The sequence below is a fragment of the Eptatretus burgeri genome, unplaced genomic scaffold (genome assembly GCF_056783735.1).
Source record: "Eptatretus burgeri isolate ZD-2024b unplaced genomic scaffold, Ebu_testis_v1 Ebu_testis_scaffold_3171, whole genome shotgun sequence".
Classification (NCBI taxonomy): Eukaryota; Metazoa; Chordata; class Myxini; order Myxiniformes; family Myxinidae; genus Eptatretus; species Eptatretus burgeri.
The window spans coordinates 211810-237092 of NW_028225119.1; the positions used below are offsets into that span (position 1 = coordinate 211810).

A 25283-nucleotide genomic window follows, 5' to 3' on the forward strand; every position below is an offset into this window, starting at 1 on the left:
GGATACAGAGGATGTATGAGTTGACAACATGGATACAGAGGATGTATGAGTTGACAAGATGGATCCAGAAGATGTATGAGTTGACAAGATGGATACAGAGGATGTATGAGTTGACAAGATGGATACAGAGGATGTATGAGTTGACAACATGGATTCAGAGGATGTATGAGTTGACAAGATGGATACAGAGGATGGATGAGTTGACAAGATGGATACAGAGGATGTATGAGTTGACAACATGGATTCAGAGGATGTATGAGTTGACAACATGGATACAGAGGATGTATGAGTTGACAAGATGGATACAGAGGATGTATGAGTTGACAAGATGGATACAGAGGATGTATGAGTTGACAAGATGGATTCAGAGGATGTATGAGTTGACAACATGGATACAGAGGATGTATGAGTTGACAATCTGGATACAGAGGATGTATGAGTTGACAAGATGGATTCAGAGGATGTATGAGTTGACATGATGGATACAGAGGATGTATGAGTTGACAACATGGATTCAGAGGATGTATGAGTTGACAAGATGGATACAGAGGATGGATGAGTTGACAAGATGGATACAGAGGTTGTATGAGTTGACAAGATGGATTCAGAGGATGTATGAGTTGACAAGATGGATACAGAGGATGTATGAGTTGACAAGATGGATACAGAGGATGTATGAGTTGACAAGATGGATACAGAGGATGTATGAGTTGACAACATGGATACAGAGGATGTATGATTTGACAACATGGATACAGAGGATGTATGAGTTGACAAGATGGATACAGAGGATGTATGAGTTGACAAGATGGATACAGAGGATGTATGAGTTGACAACATGGATACAGAGGATGTATGAGTTGACAACATGGATACAGAGGATGTATGAGTTGACAACATGGATACAGAGGATGTATGAGTTGACAATCTGGATACAGAGGATGTATGAGTTGACAACATGGATACAGAGGATGTATGAGTTGACAATCTGGATACAGAGGATGTATGAGTTGACAATCTGGATACAGAGGATGTATGAGTTGACAATATGGATACAGAGGATGTATGAGTTGACAATATGGATACAGAGGATGTATGAGTTGACAATATGGATACAGAGGATGTATGAGTTGACAAGATGGATACAGAGGATGTATGAGTTGGCAATATGGATACAGAAGATGTATGAGTTGACAATATGGATACAGACGATGTATGAGTTGACAAGATGGATACAGACGATGTATGAATTGACAAGATGGATACAGAGGATGTATGAGTTGACAATATGGATACAGAGGATGTATGAGTTGACAAGATGGATACAGAGGATGTATGAGTTGACAAGATGGATACAGAGGATGTATGAGTTGACAATATGGATACAGAGGATGTATGAGTTGACAAGATGGATACAGAGGATGTATGAGTTGACAATATGGATACAGAGGATGTATGAGTTGACAAGATGGATACAGAGGATGTATGAGTTGACAAGATGGATACAGAGGATGTATGAGTTGACAATATGGATACAGAGGATGTATGAGTTGACAATCTGGATACAGAGGATGTATGAGTTGACAAGATGGATACAGAGGATGTATGAGTTGACAAGATGGATACAGAAGATGTATGAGTTGACAAGATTGATACAGAGGATGTATGAGTTGACAAGATGGATACAGAGGATGTATGAGTTGACAACATGGATACAGAGGATGTATGAGTTGACAAGATGGATACAGAGGATGTATGAGTTGACAAGATGGATACAGAGGATGTATGAGTTGACAACATGGATACAGAGGATGTATGAGTTGACAAGATGGATACATGGATACAGAGGATGCATGAGTTGACAAGATGGATACAGAGGATGTATGATTTGACAACATGGATACAGAGGATGCATGAGTTGACATGATGGATACAGAGGATGTATGAGTTGACAACATGGATACAGAGGATGTATGAGTTGACAACATGGATACAAAGGATGTATGAGTTTACAAGATGGATACAGAGGATGTATGATTTGACAACATGGATACAGAGGATGTATGAGTTGACAAGATGGATACAGAGGATGTATGAGTTGACAACATGGATACAGAGGATGTATGAGTTGACAAGATGGATACAGAGGATGTATGAGTTGACAACATGGATACAGAGGATGTATGAGTTGACAAGATGGATTCAGAGGATGTATGAGTTGACAAGATGGATACAGAGGATGTATGAGTTGACAAGATGGATTCAGAGGATGTATGAGTTGACAAGATGGATACAGAGGATGTATGAGTTGACAAGATGGATACAGAGGATGTATGAGTTGACAAGATGGATACAGAGGATGTATGAGTTGACAAGATGGATACAGAGGATGTATGAGTTGACAACATGGATACAGAGGATGTATGAGTTGACAAGATGGATACAGACGATGTATGAATTGACAAGATGGATACAGAGGATGTATGAGTTGACAAGATGGATACAGACGATGTATGAGTTGACAAGATGGATACAGACGATGTATGAGTTGACAAGATCGATACAGACGATGTATGAGTTGACAAGATGGATACAGAGGATGTATGAGTTGACAAGATGGATACAGAGGATGTATGAGTTGACAATATGGATACAGAGGATGTATGAGTTGACAAGATGGATACAGAGGATGTATGAGTTGACAAGATGGATACAGAGGATGTATGAGTTGACAATATGGATACAGAGGATGTATGAGTTGACAAGATGGATACAGAGGATGTATGAGTTGGCAATATGGATACAGAAGATGTATGAGTTGACAATATTGATACAGAGGATGTATGAGTTGACAATCTGGATACAGAGGATGTATGAGTTGACAATATGGATACAGAGGATGTATGAGTTGACAATATGGATACAGAGGATGTATGAGTTGACAAGATGGATACAGAGGATGTATGAGTTGACATGATGGATACAGACGATGTATGAGTTGACAAGATCGATACAGAGGATGTATGAGTTGACAAGATGGATACAGACGATGTATGAGTTGACAAGATCGATACAGAGGATGTATGAGTTGACAAGATGGATACAGAGGATGTATGAGTTGACAACATGGATTCAGAGGATGTATGAGTTGACAAGATGGATACAGAGGATGTATGAGTTGACAAGATGGATACAGAGGATGTATGAGTTGACAACATGGATACAGAGGATGTATGAGTTGACAAGATGGATACAGAGGATGTATGAGTTGACAAGATGGATACAGAGGATGTATGAGTTGACAAGATGGATACAGAGGATGTATGAGTTGACAAGATGGATTCAGAGGATGTATGAGTTGACAAGATGGATACAGAGGATGGATGAGTTGACAAGATGGATACAGAGGATGGATGAGTTGACAACATGGATTCAGAGGATGTATGAGTTGACAACATGGATACAGAGGATGTATGAGTTGACAAGATGGATACAGACGATGTATGAGTTGACAAGATCGATACAGAGGATGTATGAGTTGACAAGATGGATTCAGAGGATGTATGAGTTGACATGATGGATACAGAGGATGTATGAGTTGACAAGATGGATACAGAGGATGTATGAGTTGACAAGATGGATACAGACGATGTATGAGTTGACAAGATCGATACAGAGGATGTATGAGTTGACAAGATGGATACAGAGGATGTATGAGTTGACAAGATGGATTCAGAGGATGTATGAGTTGACATGATGGATACAGAAGATGTATGAGTTGACAAGATGGATACAGAGGATGTATGAGTTGACAAGATGGATACAGAGGATGTATGAGTTGACAACATGGATACAGAGGATGTATGAGTTGACAAGATGGATACAGAGGATGTATGAGTTGACAAGATGGATTCAGAGGATGTATGAGTTGACAAGATGGATTCAGAGGATGTATGAGTTGACAACATGGATACAGAGGATGTATGAGTTGACAAGATGGATACAGAGGATGTATGAGTTGACAAGATGGATTCAGAGGATGTATGAGTTGACATGATGGATACAGAAGATGTATGAGTTGACAAGATGGATACAGAGGATGGATGAGTTGACAACATGGATTCAGAGGATGTATGAGTTGACAAGATGGATTCAGAGGATGTATGAGTTGACAACATGGATTCAGAGGATGTATGAGTTGACAAGATGGATTCAGAGGATGTATGAGTTGACAACATGGATACAGAGGATGTATGAGTTGACAAGATGGATACAGACGATGTATGAGTTGACAAGATCGATACAGAGGATGTATGAGTTGACAAGATGGATTCAGAGGATGTATGAGTTGACAACATGGATACAGAGGATGTATGAGTTGACAACATGGATACAGAGGATGTATGAGTTGACAACATGGATACAGAGGATGTATGAGTTGACAAGATGGATTCAGAGGATGTATGAGTTGGCAATATGGATACAGAAGATGTATGAGTTGACAATATTGATACAGAGGATGTATGAGTTGACAATCTGGATACAGAGGATGTATGAGTTGACAATATGGATACAGAAGATGTATGAGTTGTATGAGTTGACAAGATGGATACAAGGATGTATGAGTTGACAAGATGGATACAGAGGATGTATGAGTTGACAAGATGGATACAGAGGATGTATGAGTTGACAAGATGGATACAGAGGATGTATGAGTTGACAACATGGATACAGAGGATGTATGAGTTGACAAGATGGATACAGAGGATGTATGAGTTGACAAGATTGATACAGAGGATGCTTGAGTTGACAAGATGGATACAGAGGATGTATGAGTTGACAAGATGGATACAGAGGATGTATGAGTTGACAAGATGGATCCAGATGGTGTATGAGTTGACAAGATGGATGCAGAAGATCTATGAGTTGACAAGATCGATACAGAAGGAAACTCCAAGGAAGAGAAAACTGGAAAATTGGGAGGAGGGGTTTGTGTGGGGTTAACCAGGGTAGAAAACATCATGGTTTGGATTGGGGATGATCTGAGCTGATGTTGAACAGTTCCGGAACACCTGGAAGGAAGAATGACATTGAAGAGAATGTTGAAGTTCGTTCCACAGGCAGGAAAATGAGGAACAAGTGAGTGGAGGTGAGTAGTGATCCTGGATTTCAAGAGTTTCACCAGAAGGGGGTTGATGGTGGGCTGTGCAGAGGGTGCAAGACCAGAAAGGAGGTGGTAGAAGACAGAGACCACCTACCTGTCTTGCGATGGTGAAGCGAGAGACCCATAGACTCGGCTTCAACGTGGGATATTCCAATGATCTTAAAGGCCTTGGTTTCCACGGCGTCAAACTGAGCAAGTTGGGAGGTGGGAGAGCAGTACTTCATCAAGCTACGGATGAAGGCCTTGGAGGTGGATAGGAATTCAGGTGTTCCAAGGAAGGACTTTGTATGATGGAGAAGGTCGAGGTCATGGTGCCAACAGGTCGAGGTCATGGTGCCAACAGGTCGAGGTCATGGTGCCAACAGGTCGAGGTCATGGTGCCAACAGGTCGAGGTCATGGTGCCAACAGGTCGAGGTCATGGTGCCAACAGGTCGAGGTCATGGTGCCAACAGGTTTTTCTATTTTTAATGTGCAATGTCGAGGCTCGTATAAGATCTAAAAGGTCATGGTGACAGGTAGGTTGAGGTCACGATGACACCATTGGAATGAAAAGGAAGTTTGTTCTCACTGCCATCGTATTGTGGTCAAACAATGCCTTCTTGTCCCCTTGGGTGGAGGCGAAATGCTTGGCACACATCACCTGCGCTGGCCCTGGTGTCCCTTTACCTTCACCTCGGTGGATTGTTAACACCTGGCAAACATCGTCTGTGCAGGCCAGGGTTACCCTATACCCTTGACCTTGGATTCCCCTTCTCCAAACAGCTTGGTCTTCCCTCCCACAACCCCGCACGGATATGAACCCGTCGATAATCCCATCTCAGGTCATCATTTATTGGGACATTAATAACAAGATGGAGTGCGACCTGCAGGTGCATTTGCATCGGAGGTCTCGCTCTCGATTCGGTGCTCGGGTCTTATAAAAGATCTTCTAAAAGCGAAAACTCCTTCTGAGTCTTCTCGCCCCATTGTAGTTCGGTATTAAATCACAGCACCCTAACCCGTGTCACGGTTGATCTTGATGTCTCTTCCCCCCTTTTATCCTCACCTGGACCAGGTTACCGAAATGGAGGTGGAACCCGATGACGTGCGGCCGAGCGAGCAGCCTTTTGAACTGAGTGTGTGCTTATCGGCTGTTGTCGATCACTGCCGGTTCGACTGCTCCACCAACCCGTTGTCCTTCAGAGACACGTTCATATTCCAGACACGTGTTTTCCAGTGAGATGGACAAAGCTCAACCTCTCGCTTTCCTTTTTCAACTAACGACAGGACATCCCGTGATATCTCTCTCTCTCTCTCTCTCTCTCTCTCTCTCTCTCTCTCTCTCTCTCTCTCTCTCTCTCTCTCTCTCTCTCTCTCTCTCTCTCTCTCTCTCTCTCTCTCTCTCTCTCTCTGTCTCTCTCTCTCTCTCTCTCTCTCTCTCTCTCTCTCTCTCTCTCTCTCTCTCTCTCTCTCTCTCTCTCTCTCTCTCTCTCTCTCTCTCTCTCTCTCTCTCTCTCTCTCTCTCTCTCTCTCTCTCTCTCTCTCTCTCTCTCTCTCTCTCTCTCTCTCTCTCTCTCTCTCTCTCTCTCTCTCTCTCTCTCTCTCTCTCTCTCTCTCTCTCTCTCTCTCTCTCTCTCTCTCTCTCTCTCTCTCTCTCTCTCTCTCTCTCTCTCTCTCTCTCTCTCTCTCTCTCTCTCTCTCTCTCTCTCTCTCTCTCTCTCTCTCTCTCTCTCTCTCTCTCTCTCTCTCTCTCTCTCTCATCTCTCTCTCTCATCTCTCTCTCCTCTCTCTCTCTCTCTCTCTCTCTCTCTCTCTCTCTCTCTCTCTCTCTCTCTCTCTCTCTCTCTCTCTCTCTCTCTCTCTCTCTCTCTCTCTCTCTCTCTCTCTCTCTCTCTCTCATTTAGTTTATTCCAGCTCGTAGGATGACCTCAAGGTATGCACACTTGCCTCTGAGCTGTCTAGCCTGCGTTCGAATCCCGGTCTAGCTATAAACTACCACCATGGTGTTTTGCAGTCGGGGCGTGGGAGACATGGGTGTTTTGCGCCGTCCTTCTGGAGGATGTTAAGCCTGGTGTCTTGTCTGCCAGCATTAGTTGGTGGACATTAAAAGAACCTATGGCGGTGTCCTTAAGGAACCTGAGTTATCGTCGTCATCATGAACAAATGACCAATTCCTGCCGAGACTGCGGATAGCAAGCGGCCCGGTGTTCTTGGAAACCCCTTGATGCCAGGTGACGCTCCTTGCGATCACGAAGTGTGGTTGCTTCTCCACCAGAAATTAATTGACCAGGTGGTTCGCATGTTTCAGGTGAACGGCCTTCCTCGAGTAAGAAAGGGGAAAGCAACACCTCGTTTGTTACATTTATTTATTTATTTTCCTCGCTCAACCGACCCGCTTCTCCTTTCCTCTTCTCTGCCGTTCTCTCTATTCGCTCTGTTACCTCTTCCTTACCTCATCCATTCACCTCATTTCATTGAATGTCATTTTTGGCTTTCTATGAATTGTTTGTTCAAATTATTTTTCTTTTTCTTCATCATTCGTGGTGCTAAGCTTATTGCGATGATGGAACTTCTTACCCCAGGTTTGAACTCTTCAACACAGGCAAAGTGACCCTTCCATACTGTTGGGAGATCCATTATGGGAACCACCAGGGCACCGATGAGAGCACCAATGGCTCCACGCACCTTGATCCAGGTGAGGAGTCATCTCGTACGATAACAGTTGGTTATGTTTGTAAATGCAAACCCTCTACTGCCTTCTTCATGTTTTGTCTTGTCGCTGTGGAGGTTTGTGGGTGCGTTTTATTTATTTGTTTGTTTTGTGCGCAAAGTCGAGGCTCGTAGAAGAGCCAAAAATACCGAACAGAACATAAAGGACCTCGTGGAAAGGGGGGGGGACACCCCAATAGCAGACTCGAGGGACGCAACAAAGGAAAACCTGGAGGAAGAATGGATGAGGGGAAGAATGAGATGAAGAGGAGGACGAGGAGGTGTGAACAAGCTGGATACAAACTCAAACAGAGCAAGCGAAGGAAGGGAACACTGGGGATGAAACAGAAATTAAAGATGGGGAACACTTCTTCTTCCTTATCTTATTTGGTTGGGTAAACGCAGCTGTACCTCTGACGCAGTGCCCCATCGTGAGATTTTTTTTTTTTTTACGTCCACCCAGTAATGCCAGCAGATGGGACACCCGGCTTAACGACGGTGCAAGCCGCTTAACGACGGCTTGATTCCTCGCCCGACATGCGAAACGCCGTGATGACAGTTTATAGCTGGGTCGGGATTCCAACACAAGCTTAGGTCGGAGGTCCACGACCTCCAAGCTCTCCGAAGAGCCCGAGGAGCATCACTAAGGAGCGGGGATTGGAAGTAGAGGACAGGAGCTTGGAAGGTGTTCGAGTTGAACCCAAACCTTGAATGTCCTGACCAGTCATCATGTGTGTGCGTGAGACATCTCGTGGACAGTGTCGGTTGTACACTTTTTGTTTGTAACGCGCTTCACGTGACCCGCGTGGTTTGCAGACAGCCGGCCGACAAGTCGCTGTGAAAGTCGCGGTCCCTTGGCCCAGGTACTGTCCGTGACCACACCTCTCCAGTTCGACTCGCTCGATCGTTGCCCCTTCCTGGTGGAACCAGAACATGGCACCGTGGCCGTCAAGGCCAAACAAGATTTCAAAGTGAAATTCTTTCCGCTGGAACAAGGGATTTTTGAGTGCCGTTTCATCTGCAGGTAATCAACACGTTCACCTGGAACAATTCGCGTCCATCCGCTCGCCCGGTTGAACAGTTTCGGTTTTGTTTCCCAATGGAAGGCTGGATCTGGATTCAGACCTGAGCAAACATCGAATCGGCTTGTCCGTCCACCCTTTGTGGATGATTACCTGCACATATAATATCAGTGGATTATTTATTATTGGTTATTGCACGTCTTGTAATCGTGAGAGATGAATCAAAGACCGTTTGTTGATTGTTTGTTTGTTTGTTTGTTTGAAAATCTTCCCCAGGATCCCAAACCTGGAATGTGGTGTGGGAAAACCTGCGTTCACGGTTCGTGGCCGAGGTGTTCTTCCGCTCTGCCATTTTGAAGTCACTGATTCCGATTACCTGTCCAAAGGGAGGCGGAACGCAAGTCGCCATGGACCGGCAGGGTCTACGGTCGGGAGCTCTCTCAACCCGGCGACCCGCGTCCTGGAATTCCACACGGTCGGAGTCGGGCACACATGCTCCAAGTAAATAAATATAACAACATTTAACGTGAACTTTCGGGAAGTGTTCTGTTGTCAGCACCGAAGGTGTGTTCTGCCGACGCAGCACCGTGTCCTGTCATTGGTTTGGTAAATAAATGGCCATAACTTGGGAACCACTTGTCCGATTAATATCAAACCTTGAAAAGGCACATCCTCAGGGCCCCAGCAATATACCCGGCAAGTTTCAATTAGATCGGACCACTGGTTGTCGAGAAACAGCGGTCGTAGACAGACAGACAGACAGACAGACAGAGAATTATAGATAGATGAGCAGCTTATGGGTTACCATGAATGAAGTAACTTATTCGTTCTTCCTTGTTTCTTCAACACTAAGTGAATCCACTAGTTTATTGAACCAAATTTATTGGGTTGCGTGGCTCTTGAGTGATGCATCCTCGCCTCGAAGCTGTCTAACCTGGGTTAGAATCTCGACCGAGCGATGAACTGTTATCCGATGTTTCACACGCAGGGTGATCCATCAGTGTGTGTTTAGTTGTGGAGGTTAAAGATCCCACTGTGTCCTTAACGAAGAGTTGGCGAGTTATCACCGGCACCATGGCGAAATGACAAATTCCTGCCCGAACCTTTTCATGCTGCCAGGATATTAGGAATCTTGTTTTTCTGATGACGGCACACACTCTGATAAAAATGTGTGCTGGATTATTTCACGATTATAAATGTATTTACTAATACGGAGATCTCATTGGCTGCTGCTCCACAAATCATCCAGGTCCTTTTATTTGATGAACCCAACAACCTACGACTATGATTTCCTGTGGGAGAAGGAGAGTGATGACGGCAATGGGCGTCCGACGTCGTCCTGCTTTCACTGCCTCACAGAGACGGGATTCATGAAATCCGGGAAAAAAGTACAGGTAGAACAACACCGGTCATTTCACAAGGGAGGGCCACACCCAGGTATGTTATGGATTAGAGCACATCTGAGCACACTCACTCACTCGTTCACTCACTCACTGCACCGTGACAATAGCTTATGGTGTTCCTTTCAGAATGTACGAGGCCAACAAGTCACCGAATACATTCCCACATCCCTACATCCTCCTATCTTCTGTATACAGTATATATATTGTTACAGTTGTGGGGGTAGATGGAGGAATTTTATGGGAAAGTTAGGATTGAATAGAGTTGTTTGGTCCGTGGATGTGTAGGAGACATCTCGATGTAATTAAGTAGGGAGACTGTGAGCTTAAGTGTTACATGTCACCACACGGGGTGGTGGTGCAGTGTTAATTAGATAGGGATTAAGGATAAGTTCCCCCAGTAAGTAATTGCCCCCCTGTGACCTATTCCTCCGTTTTTGCATTTCCAAGCGAGCCAGGTGTGTCGAGCAGGCAGAGTTCCCACCTTCCCGGGTTTCGTGCGAGCAAGCCACACCCCGGAGGTGGAACGGTTGTTCTTTGTGACGTCAAGGAGAGATCGGGAGCGAGGAGGTTGGCTTGGTTGGACGAGTGTGGTGTGAGGGACTCGTGCGGTCGAGAGAGAACGTAGCTCGGAGATGGCCTGTAAGAACAAGGTTTGATGGCTGGCTTTCCTTCGATGCATGAAGAAGACAGCACGATTCTCGTATTCGTGCTGAGGCTAATTGTCTGACGTGGTGAAGTGAGACGCTGGTCATTAACTCTTGTTTGAGTCGTATGAGATGAGATGTTTGAGTCGGCTGCACGACGGCCGGTGAGCTTTGGTGTTGAATACCGCTCACAAATTGCCTGGCTGCGAGAGAGCGGCTTGGCGTCATTTTGCGCGCGTCTACACGTGCAGGACGAAGCGCCTCGGTTCCAAGTTCCACAAAGACCATCTCTGGACTAAGTACCGAATTATAGGAAGGATTTTCTTTTATTTAATTTCCCCTTGTCTGTATCAAAGTCCGTGTGTTGAGGCGCCTCAACTTTAGGTTTACGTCATCTCACGATTATTATTATTATTATATCTGAATTATTGTCCCTTGTAAATATTTGTGTAATTTCATTAAATCCCGTGCTCCCATTAAGTTGCTGTGTCTGTGTATTTGTCATGGGGTTCGAGTTTAAACCCCCATGTGCTGTGCTTCCCCGTCCCTCCGTCACTCCACCAGTTTCCCTTCAGGAAAGGGCAATGCAGATAAAGTATATGTGCATGCGGACTCACACACTCTCTCTCTTTCTCTCACACACACACACACACCAATTACAGGAGCCTCTCCTGTCCCATCCCTTCGTGAACAGGTAAGGCTAATAAAGTAGATCTGTGTGCGGACTCACACACTCACCGACTGACACACACAGCAATTTCAGTGCTGGAATTTCTACCGAATCGTGTTTTACTGTTTTTGTCATTTGTTTTTTTCTCCGGAATATCGTGTCACAAACCTCGACCGCAGTGTCGTGCTACAGGTGGGTGAACGTTCCTGTTTCCTTGATAGCCCTCACCTGTTTGGCCTCGATTTACCTGCGTTTCATCCCGGGCAGGTGACGTTTCAATTTGCCGCCCCGGAGCTTGGCCTCGTTGAGGATTTTTGGCGCTTCCTCATTCCTGACCGTGATGTCGTTGTGCCCTTCCTGCTGGTCGGATGGGTGCATGAGCCGGCTGTCTCCTTTGATCGCTCATTTCTCGACATGAGCCACTTACTCGTCGGTACGTCTTCGGCTGAGAATATTCGCGTCTCCACGGACGAGATGCTCGGCATCGTTTGTCCTGCCTCGTCTGCCGGGTGAAGAATAAGGAGATCGGAAGAATTTTTATGTTATATTTTTATATATTTCTTGATATTTTCGAGAATAAGGAGATGTTATAATGCTTGTGGGTTCACTAGTAACACCTTAAATAATGAAGAGTTAACCTGCTTGAAGGTGGACCGAACGGAGCCGAGCTCATGATCGAGACGGGCGTTGAATCGCTAGGTCAATGAGGTAGTAAATCGGGTTAAGGGGTTTCAATGAATTATAACTGGTGTAGTTTCATTTGGATGTAGGAATGGATATGCGGGCTCCCTGAGAGTATATGATTGATTCGATTGTTGCACGCACCTTGTCTCAAAAAGTGTTGTGTCCGAGAGTGGTCTCAGTATGACCTGAAGGAATTGTTTGGATCTCCGTTTAAATGATGGATGATTCGGGTGACACGTCTCCCTTTTAAACCAGTGATAAATCCACTGCATTTTCATCCGCTTTTAGAACGCATGTCTGGTCATGTGAGATAACCTCAAGGGGTTGGAGCCAATGTCCAATGGACAGGTACAGGGGGGGGGGGCATTTATATCTGACACATTTATTAGTGCTGCAAAAAATTAATAAACATCATAAATACTTGCGCAGAGCACATGGTTGGAAAGCACACAGATCACAGATGATGCTGAGACAGAATAGTCAGGTAGCATTTGTCCAGACTTACGGTGTACTTAAAAGTTTAGACCGTGGTACCCAAGGACATCTCCACTCATGGCTCGCAGACTTCCTCTCCTGTCGCAGTCAACGTGTGGCCCTCAATGGACTTCTTTTATCCTCTCTTCCTATCCAGGCTGGAGTTCCTCAATCCAGTGTTCTGGGCCATGTTCTTTTTCTGGTTTTCATCAATGATCTCTCCGACTCTCTGGAAAATCCTCTTTATCTCTTTGCTGATGACTCCACCCTCTGCCGTACCACCTGTCATCCCTCAGACCGGCAAACAGCAGCTTCTTCGCTCTCTGTAGATCTGGGAAATATCATAAACTGGTTCAACACGTGGAACATGTCTTTCAATCCGGACAAATCTCACACTCTCACTATGTCTCTCCGAAAGGACCGTTTGGAACCCCCCCAATCTAATTTCTCAACAATCCTCTGGAAGAAGTCCTTTCTTTCTAGCTTCTGGGTCTCACTATCTGCCATGATCAAACAGCCACCTGGAAGAACATCATGGGACAGCTGCAACCAAATTCTCTGCCCAAATCTACCTGCTCCAGAAACCCTGTTGGAGTTACGAAGTTGCAACTGCACAACTTGATGCAAAAACAATCGCTGCAAGTGTTGCAAGAACGGACTAGCTTGTTTGGATATGTGTGGCTGTGGTGATGGATCGGGACGCGAACTGCACTTCCATCGACTGGATGGCGCTTGGCAAGTGGCTTAAGCACTCAAGCAAGCACTCCAACAGAACACCTGGCTTGGCAAGCGATTACCGATTGCCGTCGACAAACCCACGCACCCGGAAACACCCAAGCAATGTCGGAATCGGACAGTTGAACACTTTTTTAGCATCAGAAATTCTGCTATGTTCAATTCTGGAGCTTAAATTCCTTAGTTCTGCTTCGTCATAAGAGATTCTCGAGGTTATGACATTCGAGGAAATGAAATATAGCGACGAACGCTGGCGTCTCCGAGCGTTTATCAGCATTGCAACGTCTCCAGCAATTTGTAGGTATGGATCATATGAGTGGGGAAAGTGAAAAACAAAACCTTTATCGTTGTGAAATCATTGTGGCCTGTTCCAAGTCAGGGCATGGTTGAGCAAGCCCCCCCCCAAAAAATGACGGCTTCAGACCCCCAACGAGTTAACCCAGGGTCTGCCTTTGGACTCCAGAGGGTGAGGCGGCTGAGCATGCGCCTGATGAAGGATATAATTAAATATTGCCGTTAATTATCTTCAGAAGGGATGTTTTAATTAACCCAAACACCCAATTTTCACTCTTGCACTTCCTTGGCGTTCCCTTAGTACACATGCAAAGTTTCAGGCTGTTAGGTTTCATGGTTATGGAGTTGTGGAGGACACACACACACACACACTGACGTTGTTTATTTGTGTAGATAACTCACAGCTGTGTTCGTTATCCCATGACCGATCGTTCCTTAACCCCCCACATCCTCAAGGGCAAGCTGCGTGTGAGAGACTCGCCATTGTGAACAAGCAAGACGAACCGTTTGATTTTGATTTCTGTGACGATCTGAGCCGCCTCACCCTCAACGATCCCGGCACGGCTTTGAATGTCAAGCCCTCACGTGGCGTCGTGGCGGCACACTCCAGGTAAGTCACAGCCATCACCTGTCAGTGTTTCGGGGAACAGGCCTTCGTTTCACCAATTTCCCTGTAAACACACGTTGACGTTTCCATTTCGATTGTGACGATTATTTTCGATCTGTGACGTCAACGTTGTCATGGTGATTGGTGATAGCGCTGGATTTCGCTTGTGATTACATATTCATCGTTGGTCATCATTGAGTGAGACACGTTGAGGCTGTCAGGCCAATCGGTTCCAAGACAATCGTTTTTTACCCGCATGACGCAGCGAAATCAGCCAATCACCGCTCAGCAAGTGAGTTCGGGCGTGCCTCCACCCCGCAATGCGTGCGGCGTGACGTCATCACGTCGTTTCCAGCTCAGTATGCCGCTGCACTATTTCCAGATTCAGTGTCCTGCTCGATATTCACACATTGTATGCACACTCGATGAGGGTTCCTCGAATCACGAAATTGCTCTTGGACTCTTCGAGGGTCGACTTTGACTCCGGAAAGTGAGCGGTTCGATTCCGACCACGGCCGAGTCGTACGAAGGATTTTTAAAAATGGGACGTGCTACTTCCGCATTTGAGGCTCAACACTTAGAGGTCAGAGTTGGGACAAACCCCGTGGGTTTGAATCCCAGTGGGGGAGGGCCCTTCTCTTCCTGTACTCACCTTTGTCCTGAATCTTGGGAGAAAAAGAGAAGATACCTTCGTTTATTGTACGTTGGAAGACACGAACTTGGTGGTTGTAGCATCTTGAAATCCTGCAAGACCCTCGGTGTGTTACTAAGTCACGGCTTCGGGTCGTCGTTGATCTTTTTTTTTTCTTTTTCAGAATGGTCGTCACCGTGTCACTAACACCGGGCTGCGAAGGAGCGAAGAACTTCACTCTGCATTGCGCGGTTCGTGGCCTTCAGGTGCCTCTCAAAGTGAACATCAAGGCTCGGGCTTGGGCCGTCGAGGTGGCCCTTCGTGCCTACCAGGTGCCGAACAATGCGCTCGAACTTACAGCCGATGCCGTCAACCGCCTCGACTTCGGAGAGGTGAGGAATGGCGATCAGGCCGGGGTTCGTGGTGATCATTATTTAATGAACCCGAACAGGTGGTGACGTGTTTGTGTGACATTTTTGAAAATCTCACAAAGAAAGGCAAAGTTAACACTCAGACTTTCAGCGGAAAGTTTTCGTCCCCAATTGATTGAAAACAGGTGCTCAGAATGGAACTCCGATTGGGGGATAGTTTTTCCGCAAGGGGGAGGCTCGTTCATGGCTGCCCTACCCGCCAGCGACAGCGACGGTATCAAAACGGCGGAGAAACCGCACTTGGCTGACATCAGAACGAATGTGGTGGACAGGTCTGGCATGTAACGTGGCGGACAAGGACAGCATGTCCAACTCAGCTCGGCCCTGCACGATGTGTCGAGATCTCGGGTCCACGAGCGCTCAGCGTACATTCAAATGAAGAGATTAACATGGTGGACGGGCCCAGGAGATCCCGATCAGCTCGGTTCTGCCTTCAGTCGCTGACAACTCGACTATCAAACAGGTTAGTACAGGTTAACATGGTACCTGCAGCAAGTCAGAGATCTCACCTGGTCTGACAATAAAATGTCTACACAGCCACAGCTGACGCTCACGGACTCTACAGGTAACACAGTCACGGACTATACAGGTATTTTGCTGAGTGAGGGGTGGGGAGGGGGTGAGCTACTTACAAGGCATTGGTTGTGTTTCTATCCTTCCAACCTTCCCTCGCTCAAGACCTCCACACTCATCCGAGACGAGGTTCAACCTCATTGGTTTGTCTCTTCAGCAGATGGAAGGCACGGAATTGTCAAGGGGTCGCAGGGGCAGTTTGCAGTGTCTCTCTCCCATTCCCCTGGAGTCTTCGCAGTGATCCGGTCCGGTGTGGACGATCGGAGAGGTCACAGAGTGTCCCTCTTAACCGAACGGACAGAATGCCTGACCTTATGTTTATTCGTAAACTACGATGGAGGTAAAATTTCACATCTTCTCCCTGATGCAGTTCCAAGATGGCGAGCACACAAAGGACAGGGACTGCAGACACGTTCATGAGCTTAATGTAAAAAAAAAAAAATGTCATTCCACATCTCACAATGATTACTCCCTGCAACCCCATTCTCCTGTTAAATCCGTGGAACAGTCCCAATGACATTTCACACCCATCGCACAGGACATCTCGTGCAAACTATCGGTCATGAAAACGGCGTCCGCAGTCCTCCCTCCAGAAAGATTGGAAAGGTTGTGAAATACACAGAATGTTGAAACACACGTTGGAGAAATCCATGAATTGTGTCAAAATTGCTTTGTTTGATCCATGAATTATGTGCTTTTTAAGCACCTTGGTCTCTTCCCTCCGCATCCCTGGCCCTACCATAGGTTGAAGTCAACGATCATGCGCAATATACTGTGGCTGTCACGAACATGGGTCACGTTCACATTCCATTTTCGTGGCTCTGTGAAAGACCAAGGCAGAAGAGAAAGTCCGTGACAAAAGCAGCCGAGCCGGAGGACGAGAGGCCTCCAGAGGTGGCCACCTTCGGTGCTTTTTCCGTCGAACCAGCCTGTGGCATGGTCCTCACCGGGCAGCAGGTTACCTGCACTCTGTGCTTTCACCCAAAGCGGGCCCAGCAGTTGCACACCACCATGCTGCTGCTTAAGGTCTGTTTGACGATGACCAATGGCGTCGTCCACGATGGAACAAAAACACGTTCATGATGTTTTTTTAAAAATAATTTTCCTTGGAAATAATAAATGGAAACAAAAGTACAAGTTTGACTGTCCCATACATTGCATACAATTTAAAAAATCTCTCTTGCTCTCGCTTCATCATTGGCTAACAGGAGATCGTCGGTTGACGTGACGTCATAAAATGGGTCGACGGGCAAATCGCTCATTTTACCTTTTCCGCACAATAGGCCGGTAGGATAGGTAAAAGGTGTGCGCACTTCCCTGTGGGCTGTCTAGCCTGGGATCTATAATCGCGACCCAGCTATAAACCGCCACTCGATTGTCCAGGGGGACCCAATGGGTACATAACCTCCGGAGGAGTCCCACCAGACACCATGTGGAGGTTCCCCAATGGGAGATCGGATACGTGTGGGTAAGCAGTGTTTGTACAACCACATAGTGGTGGCTTCGGTTTCTGCCATTAATCAGGTTCGATGAACCCTTCCTGTGGATCACCTGTACAGCTCGGTAGGATGTTTCATCGAAGTTGAATGGAAAGTGTGAATTGCCTGACGCGTGAAGGCAACATAATCGATTTGAAGTCATCGCTTGTGAAAATCTTCCCACCTGTGTTATCTGCGGACAGGTGGACTTTGGTCCGAGTTTCTCCTGCGAAGTAAGAGGACAAGCAGTTGTCCCTTTGGTCTCCTTCTCATTCGAGAACTACGACTTCGGGAACTGCTTACAGCATGAGGCTGGGATCACATCGGCCAGCACCACATTGCAGATTTCCAATGATGGCAAAAAGGATGCCAGGTTTGTTTTATCACAAGTTATGGAATAATTTTAGTGATGGACAGATGGTTTGGATTCCACACTCTGCACTGTCTGGTTGAGCATCGAGCACCAGCGGATGATCAGAACGTCACCTTCATTGTTCTTGTCCAGTAGCTTTGGTTTATTTTATTTTTCTTTATTTCTCAAACACTGTTTTACATCTTTTGCAAAATTAAAATCGATAGTTTATTGTACCCTAACTAGCTGGATATCAACGAGCTGGATATCAACTAGCTGGATATGAACTAGCTGGATACCAACTAGCTGGATATCAACTAGCTGGATATCAACTAACAGGATACCAACGAGCTCGATATTAACTAGCTGGATATTAACCAGCTGGATATCAACCAGCTGGATAAAAAAATGGCTGGATATCAACGAGCTGGACTCCCACTTGCTCGATACCAACTGGTTGGATACCAATTTTCTGGATTGCAACTCCCTGGATACCAACCAGCTGGATACCAACCAGCAGGATACCAATTTTCTGGATTCCAACTCCCTGGATACCACCCAGCTGGATACCAACCGGCCAAATTCCCACTTGCTGGATACCAACAAGCTTGATACCAATTCGCTGGATTCCCACTTGCTGGATACCAACCGGCTGGATACCAACTTGCTGGATACCAACTTGCTGGATACCAACTAGCTGGATATCAACTAACAGGGTACCAACTAGCTCGATATAACTCGCTGGATATTAACCAGCTGGATATCAACCAGCTGGATAAAAAATGGTTGGATATCAACTCGCTGGATTCCCACTTGCTGGATACCAACCGGTTGGATACCAACCAGCTGGATACCAATTTTCTGGATTCCACTCCCTGGATACCAACAAGCTGGATACCAACCAGATAGATACCAATTCGCTGGATTCCCACTTGCTGGATACCAACAAGCTGGATACCAACCAACTGGATACCAATTCGCTGGATTCCCACTTGCTGGATACCAACCGGCTGGCTACCAACTTGCTGGATACCAACCGGCTGGATACCTACTAGCTGGATTCCCACTTGCTGGATACCAACCGGCTGGATACCAACTAGCTGGATTCCCACTTGCTGGATACCAACCAGCTGGATGCCAACCAGCTGGATACCAACTGGCTGGATACCAACTAGCTGGATTCCCACTTGCTGGATACCAACTAGCTGGATACCAACCAGCTGGATACCAATTCGCTGGATTCCCACTTGCTGGATACCAACCGGCTGGATACCAACCGGCTGGATACCTACTAGCTGGATTCCCACTTGCTGGATACCAACCGGCTGGATGCCAACCAGCTGGATACCAACTGGCTGGATACCAACTAGCTGGATTCCCACTTGCTGGATACCAACTAGCTGGATACCAACCAGCTGGATACCAATTCGCTGGATTCCCACTTGCTGGATACCAACCGGCTGGATTTCCACTTGCTGGATACCAACTTGCTGGATACCAACTTGCTGGTTACCAATGACGAAGTTACACACACAGACAAACCTTATTTATGTGGAGTCGAGATAATTAAGAAAGCATCGTCGTGAAGACTGCCCATTGTTGTCGTTTGTGAGACATTGTGATATCCCATGTCAAGGCACCAATGATCGATTAGGAGTGAACGGACCAGAGTACCGATTGAGATGTTGTTTTTTACTCAATGTCTTTTTGCACTCACAAACAGTGGGGGCAGCGAGGCCAAAACGATTCACTCACGCGACCTCACGACTCGGCTGTGCACTCGGTTTGCGAGTCCATAATGGTCTCTCAAAACGATTTGATTTCACTCATTCGTGTTTCCTTCCAGTGTCGAGTTCATTCCTCAACAAGAAGACTCGGCCTTCATCATCACCTGTCCCTGCTGCGTCCTTGAACCACAATGTCACCTTGACGTTTTAATTGCCTTCCAGCCACGTCACGTCGGTCCTCATCGGGAGTCAGTTCGGTTCGACATCAATGGGACCACTCAACACATTGTCGAGTTCAGCGGAAGGGGCACTGAGCTCAAGGTAACTCATGAAGCCAGTCTTCTTTGCAACTGCCTCTCCAGGTCACCTGACCAACTGTACGACCGTTTGTACAACATTCCTCGTAAACTGTCTCCATGAAAGTTGTCCAACAGTGAGTGAAACGAATTGAAATGTTTGTTCTCTCCTGCAAGGTGGAGGTCGCGAACCCAAAGCTAAAGGTGGTGAAGTTTGGTGTGGTGTCTGAGGGCCAGAGTATCCGGAGAAATGTCCCCATAGTGAACAAGAGTAAGGCCGCTGTGACCTTCACACTACAACCCGAGTTGTCTGCACCCGACATGTTGGACAGTACGGTATGTATAAGTGTGCGCGTCTGTCTGCACTGCGGTTGCAGATAAGATGCAAAGATATACTGCGTCCTAAACCAGTTAAGGTTTCATTTTAAAAGGCACCAAACACGTGACACCAAACTGAAACTTAAAAACATACCAACGAACCTCCCAAGCACGTGACACATACAAATTTGCAAATGCATTTCTGTCTGCGCTGTCGCTGATGATTCGCCAAATCAGCGATGAAACCGGTCAGGTAGCTGAGGTGGTGTGTGGCATCGGGATTCTCACGTGTGTGCTCTGTGCGAACGTCTTTACAGCTGTGGAGGAACTCTGGGAAGGGTTAGAAACAACAAAGGGCTTACCTTGGGTAGCCTTTCTTGGTTGCTTTGTGTGGTTTCTACGGCTGGAAGAGCATGGGAGGAGTCGATTTATACGTGTGTGTGTGTGTGTGTGTGTGTGTGTGTGTGTGTGTGTGTGTGTGTGTGTGTGTGTGTGTGTGTGTGTGTGTGCACGCGCGCGCAAGTTGCTGTTGATGGCTGCTATCTCCACATGTGGATGGGTTTCAGGAGGTGGAACGGAGACGGACCAGCTCTCAAATGATCTGTGCAATGAATATTTTATTGGTTCGTGGGCACCAGCAGTGACCACTATTTTCGTTGTGTCTGTCTGTCTGTCTGTTTGTGACTCTCGCCAGAGCATAGCTCCATGACGTTTGATGCAATCTTGATGAAACTTGGACACAAGCTGGATATCATGGTCGAGTTGTGTTTTTAGCAGCGTCTCACGTAGCGAACGCTGCTCATAGAGAGCTCGGCGTTGTTGTTGTTGTTGTTGTTCTTCTTCTTCTTCTTCTTGTGAAGACAAAACCTTAATCTCGAGGACTCGGCTCTTGTATATACAAGATCCGGATCTCCTTAAATACTGAGCACATGTACACATCCTCACATAGACGGTGCCTTTTGAGAGCGTCTATCATGAACTTTTAAATATATTCGGACATTTGCTTTAAAGTTTCGAAAAGTTCACGTTACTATTTAAAGATTATTCCATTTATCGTATTGTAATTTCGCAAATACACGATATATCGTAAATACGTAAATACATTATGACGGGCTTCGCTATTGGCTGAATCAAGGCACGTGACGAAATATCGGAAGTTATTTTTTTTTTAATTTTTTTTTTTTTTTTTAGCCTTTCTGACGCTGCTCTTAGACACATTTGTCCTTGTTTTGTATGAGGGGCGTCCCACGCCCCTTGTGGGCGGAGCTACGCCCACTTGAACTTTTGGTTCGTGGGTGCCAGCAGTGACCACTATTTTCGTTGTGTCTGTGTGTCTGTTTGTGACTCTCTCCAGAGCATAGCTCCGTGACGTTTCATGCGATCTTGATGAAACTTGGACACAAGCTCGATATAATGGTCCAGTTGTGTCTTTTTGTATGAGGGGCGTCCCACGCCCCTTGTGGGCGGAGCCACGCCCACTTGAACTTTTTAATTATTTTTTTCTCGATTTTGTTCTCGCAATTTCATTTCCCCGAAGTTGTGCGTAATGTCCATAAGTACAACATATAAAAAATCTGATTTGATTTGGTCAATTTTGACGGAAGAGATAGGTTTTTACGGTCGGGCTTCCTCAAAAGCTTCCACGAACTCAATTGTACCTATCGTGGCATTGTTCAATAATGCCCACGAACCATCGTCGCCTCCCGGCTTGTCCATTTGGTTTTCCTGAAATAGTTACATATTGTGAGTATCACTGGGAGTAATCTCGTTCGAGAAACTGTTTGAACACTCAAGGTAACCTTTACCATGGCTTTGTAACTCATCCTGTCTAATGTCTCATGTTCTGTTTTCCAGGTGCTGGCTTTGAGCCCCGTCACTCCGATTAAACTGGAACCGGGTGAAACTACCGAAGAACCGGAGGTTTGTTTCTCTCCACGCGGCCGCGTACCTGCTTTCAGCACACGAGTTCTGGCACTGTTCGGAGGCGTACTCGAGCTTGGGGCCTCTCGGCCTTTGTTTTCAGTCCAAGGTTGTTGTCTAACCACCGAAGTGTCCCTTGAAATGCAGCAGATAAATTTCGGTGCAGTGGTGACTCGGGGCCAGATGACGCGACAACTCGTTTTGCGGAACACCGGTGATTATGGAGTCAAGTGAGCAAAAGTTTCAAGATGATGTCATTGATCTGCTTCCTTGTTGTCTTTGCTTGAGTACGTACGTCCGTGCTCTGCCCCAAGAGACTTATTTGCATGCAAAGCGAAGGATGTCGTTCTGCATTTTCTTCTCTAAACTGTTGGCGTTTTGTTTTCCTGAACTGCACGTTCTCTCATGCGTTCGGTCACGTGTCTCCCTGTGCATTTATCTTGTGCCCTTGTTCCGAGATCACATGTCTCGTGTGTTGGTTCGTGTGATTGTCGGCTCTATCCGTTAACGTCTCCATCTCTCGGTCGAGTTTCCCCTCTTCCCCTCGTTCTCCTGATTCCCTCTTCTCTTCCACCTACGTTCCCAGCTCCAACAACAACAAAAAGAAACCAAACTCCGACCATTTTTTGCGGACAAAATCAAGGCTCGTGGAAGAGCGAGAACACAGAACAGATCAGGACACAACTGAACAAATGAAACAGGAGAAGGATGGAGGAAACACCAACAACAGCGTTGAGGGACAAAATAGAGAGAGACTTGGACAAATAATGGGTGTCGGGAGGAATGAGGGGAAGGGGAGGATGTGTGGGGTGGACAAGATGGATACAGATCAAAACTCCCAGGAAGGAGAAACTGAAAATTTAGAAGGAGGAGGGTTTTGAGAAGGGGTGAATGGGGAAACAAAATATCATGGTTTTTGGATTGGGGATGATCTGAGATGGTGTTGAACAGCTGTCTTGAAAAGCTGGAGGGAAGGATGAGATTATAGAGGATGTGGAGGTTGGTTCTACAGGCAGGAAAATAGAAGAACGAATGAGCAGAGGTGAGCGGTGATCTTGGATTTCGGTAGTTTCACCAGAAGGGGGTTGATGGTTGACCATGTGCACCCTGTGTAAATATGGGGGCAGAACCAAGAGAGAGGGGGACAAAGCATGGAAATAGCAGATGGTGCAAGACCAGAAGGGAGGCGGTGGAAATCAGAGAGACCACCGACCAGTCTGCGATCCATCAAGGTGTGGATGAAAGCCTTGTCGGTGGATAGGAGTTCAGGTGTGCCAAGGAAGGACTTTGTATGACGGAGAATGACCAGTCAACAGCTGGCTTTGGAGGTGAGCTTTGAAATGTGGCTTTCCCAAGAAACATCATGGCTGGTAGTGAGACCCAGGAGTTTGAATGACTCCACCCCCATATTCCTGCATTTACAGCAACTTGCCTGCTCGCTACAACCCACAATCTTTTATTATCTTTGCCTTATCCTCCACTCTCCTACCCCCCCCCCCTTTTCCCTTTGTTTCTTTCCAATCTTTAACAAGAACTTACAACTAAAAACAAAACGATCTTCCCTCTATTTTCATTCATCAAGGAATTCATCAATGAGCACCTGTTCGCAATGAATGAAAGCACGAGGTTCTCAACCGCTTATAGGAAATCCGCAATGACGTCACGTCGCTCCGGGAAATGGAGCCCGTCCGCCATTATGGGAGACAGACGAACGTGACGGCGAAGCCGTCCTGGCAGACACGCGTGCAGATCCAGTGTAAAATCCATGAATGAATGCTCAATCTTGCCTGGTCGCTGCACACACCAACTCGGTGTGTGCAGCGAGTAATTTCTAAAATGATTGCCTTAAACTATCGGGGGAGGGGGGGCACTGCATCCACCTGCCCAATGAGCGAGAGAGGAGACAAGGAGGGACACGCTGTTCTTTTCCTTTTGCAGTTTCAAATGGGATTCAAAACGTCTCGCTCCAAACTTCTCCATCTCTCCGACGCAGGGTCATGCCGTCGCCAATAGCAACGTGATGCTGAAGGTGACTTTCCATCCCCGGAAACGGAATGCGGACGTTCGCTGCAGTGACGTCCCATGTCACGTGGAGGGGCACGATCCTCTTTACGTCACGCTCACAGGGAGTTGTCTGTCAAGCATTCCATTAAAAGAGGTGAGTGGTTTCTAATTGCTCGTAAACATGAACCGACGTGCACTGCGTCAATCCTCGAGGCCGTGGGACGCAGCATATCTCAGGACATTGTTGATGAATCAATTCATTCTTTGTTTGTTTTCGGATGTTATGTTTGCTTGAACTCTTTTTGCTGGAGCAGGTTTAACCCATTGTTACCTGAAGCCTTCTTTCAGGTCCAACGGAATCCTTCAATATCCGCTCGCTGTCGTTGTTGGAGTGTCCCAAGGAAGTGCTCTGGGCCCAGTCCCATTCCTGATCTTCATAAAGGATCTCCCTCACTCTGGAAAATCCTCTTTATCTATTTGCTGATGACTCCACCAATCTGCCGTGACATCCCTCATCCTTCAGATAGACAGGCTGCAGCCTCTTCCCTCTCTTGAGACCTTGAGAAAATCTAAACATGGTCAAACACTTGGAGTATGTCTTTCAATCCTGACAAATCTCACACTCTTACTACCTCTCTCCGAAAGGACCGTCTGCCAAACCCTCCTCCATCTACTTCCTCAACAATCCTCTTGAAGTTCAATCCCTCAAACTCTTTGACCTCACCATCAGCCGTGATCTCTCTTGAGCAAACTGTTTATAATATCCAATTTGGCCTCCAAAGCCAGTCGCCGAATGGGAATCCTCCATCAGGCCAAGTCTTTCTTTGCAAAATGTGAAGTTGAAACATCTCACAAAGCCTTCGTCCACAAAGCTCAGAGGAGTACTGCTCTCACCTTTGGGGTGGCACCTCTGTCTCATACCTTGCACGTCTTGCAGTCAAAACCAAGGATCTCAAAATCATTGGAATCTTTTGCAACGAAACTGAGTCTCTGGGCCTGTCAATCCCACATTGCAAACAGGTCGGTGGCCTCCTTTTTCGGTCTTGCATCCTCTTCCCTTTCCTTGCTCTCCCCCCCCAAGCCCCCCATCTCCTCCTCCTCAGTCGGCCGATGGACCAGCCTCTGGTGTCGGCCGATGGACCAGCGCAATTGGAATTATCCGAGCGA

General features: G+C 46.5%; 1 protein-coding gene across 45 annotated transcripts in view; it reads left to right on the forward strand.

Moving 5' to 3' along the window:
• Positions 1-25283, forward strand: part of HYDIN (HYDIN axonemal central pair apparatus protein) — a 233387-nt gene that overhangs the window by 202127 nt on the left and 5977 nt on the right. For 20 of the 45 annotated variants that reach the window (XM_085868716.1, XM_085868715.1, XM_085868721.1 and 17 more), the window contains 14 exons: positions 6220-6380; positions 7727-7839; positions 8670-8877; positions 9152-9376; positions 10125-10269; positions 11860-12025; positions 14236-14389; positions 15202-15409; positions 16766-17047; positions 17703-17872; positions 19698-19899; positions 20052-20210; positions 22047-22342; positions 24051-24270. In XM_085868716.1, coding sequence (XP_085724842.1) covers positions 6220-6380; positions 7727-7839; positions 8670-8877; positions 9152-9376; positions 10125-10269; positions 11860-12025; positions 14236-14389; positions 15202-15409; positions 16766-17047; positions 17703-17872; positions 19698-19899; positions 20052-20210; positions 22047-22342; positions 24051-24270 — 2709 coding nt within the window. Of the gene's footprint in view, positions 1-6219; positions 6381-7726; positions 7840-8669; positions 8878-9151; positions 9377-10124; positions 10270-10725; positions 11570-11859; positions 12026-14235; positions 14390-15201; positions 15410-16765; positions 17048-17702; positions 17873-19697; positions 19900-20051; positions 20211-22046; positions 22343-24050; positions 24271-25283 lie in introns of those variants that run through there. The other 25 variants (XM_085868728.1, XM_085868729.1, XM_085868727.1 and 22 more) reach the window with 23 other exon arrangements.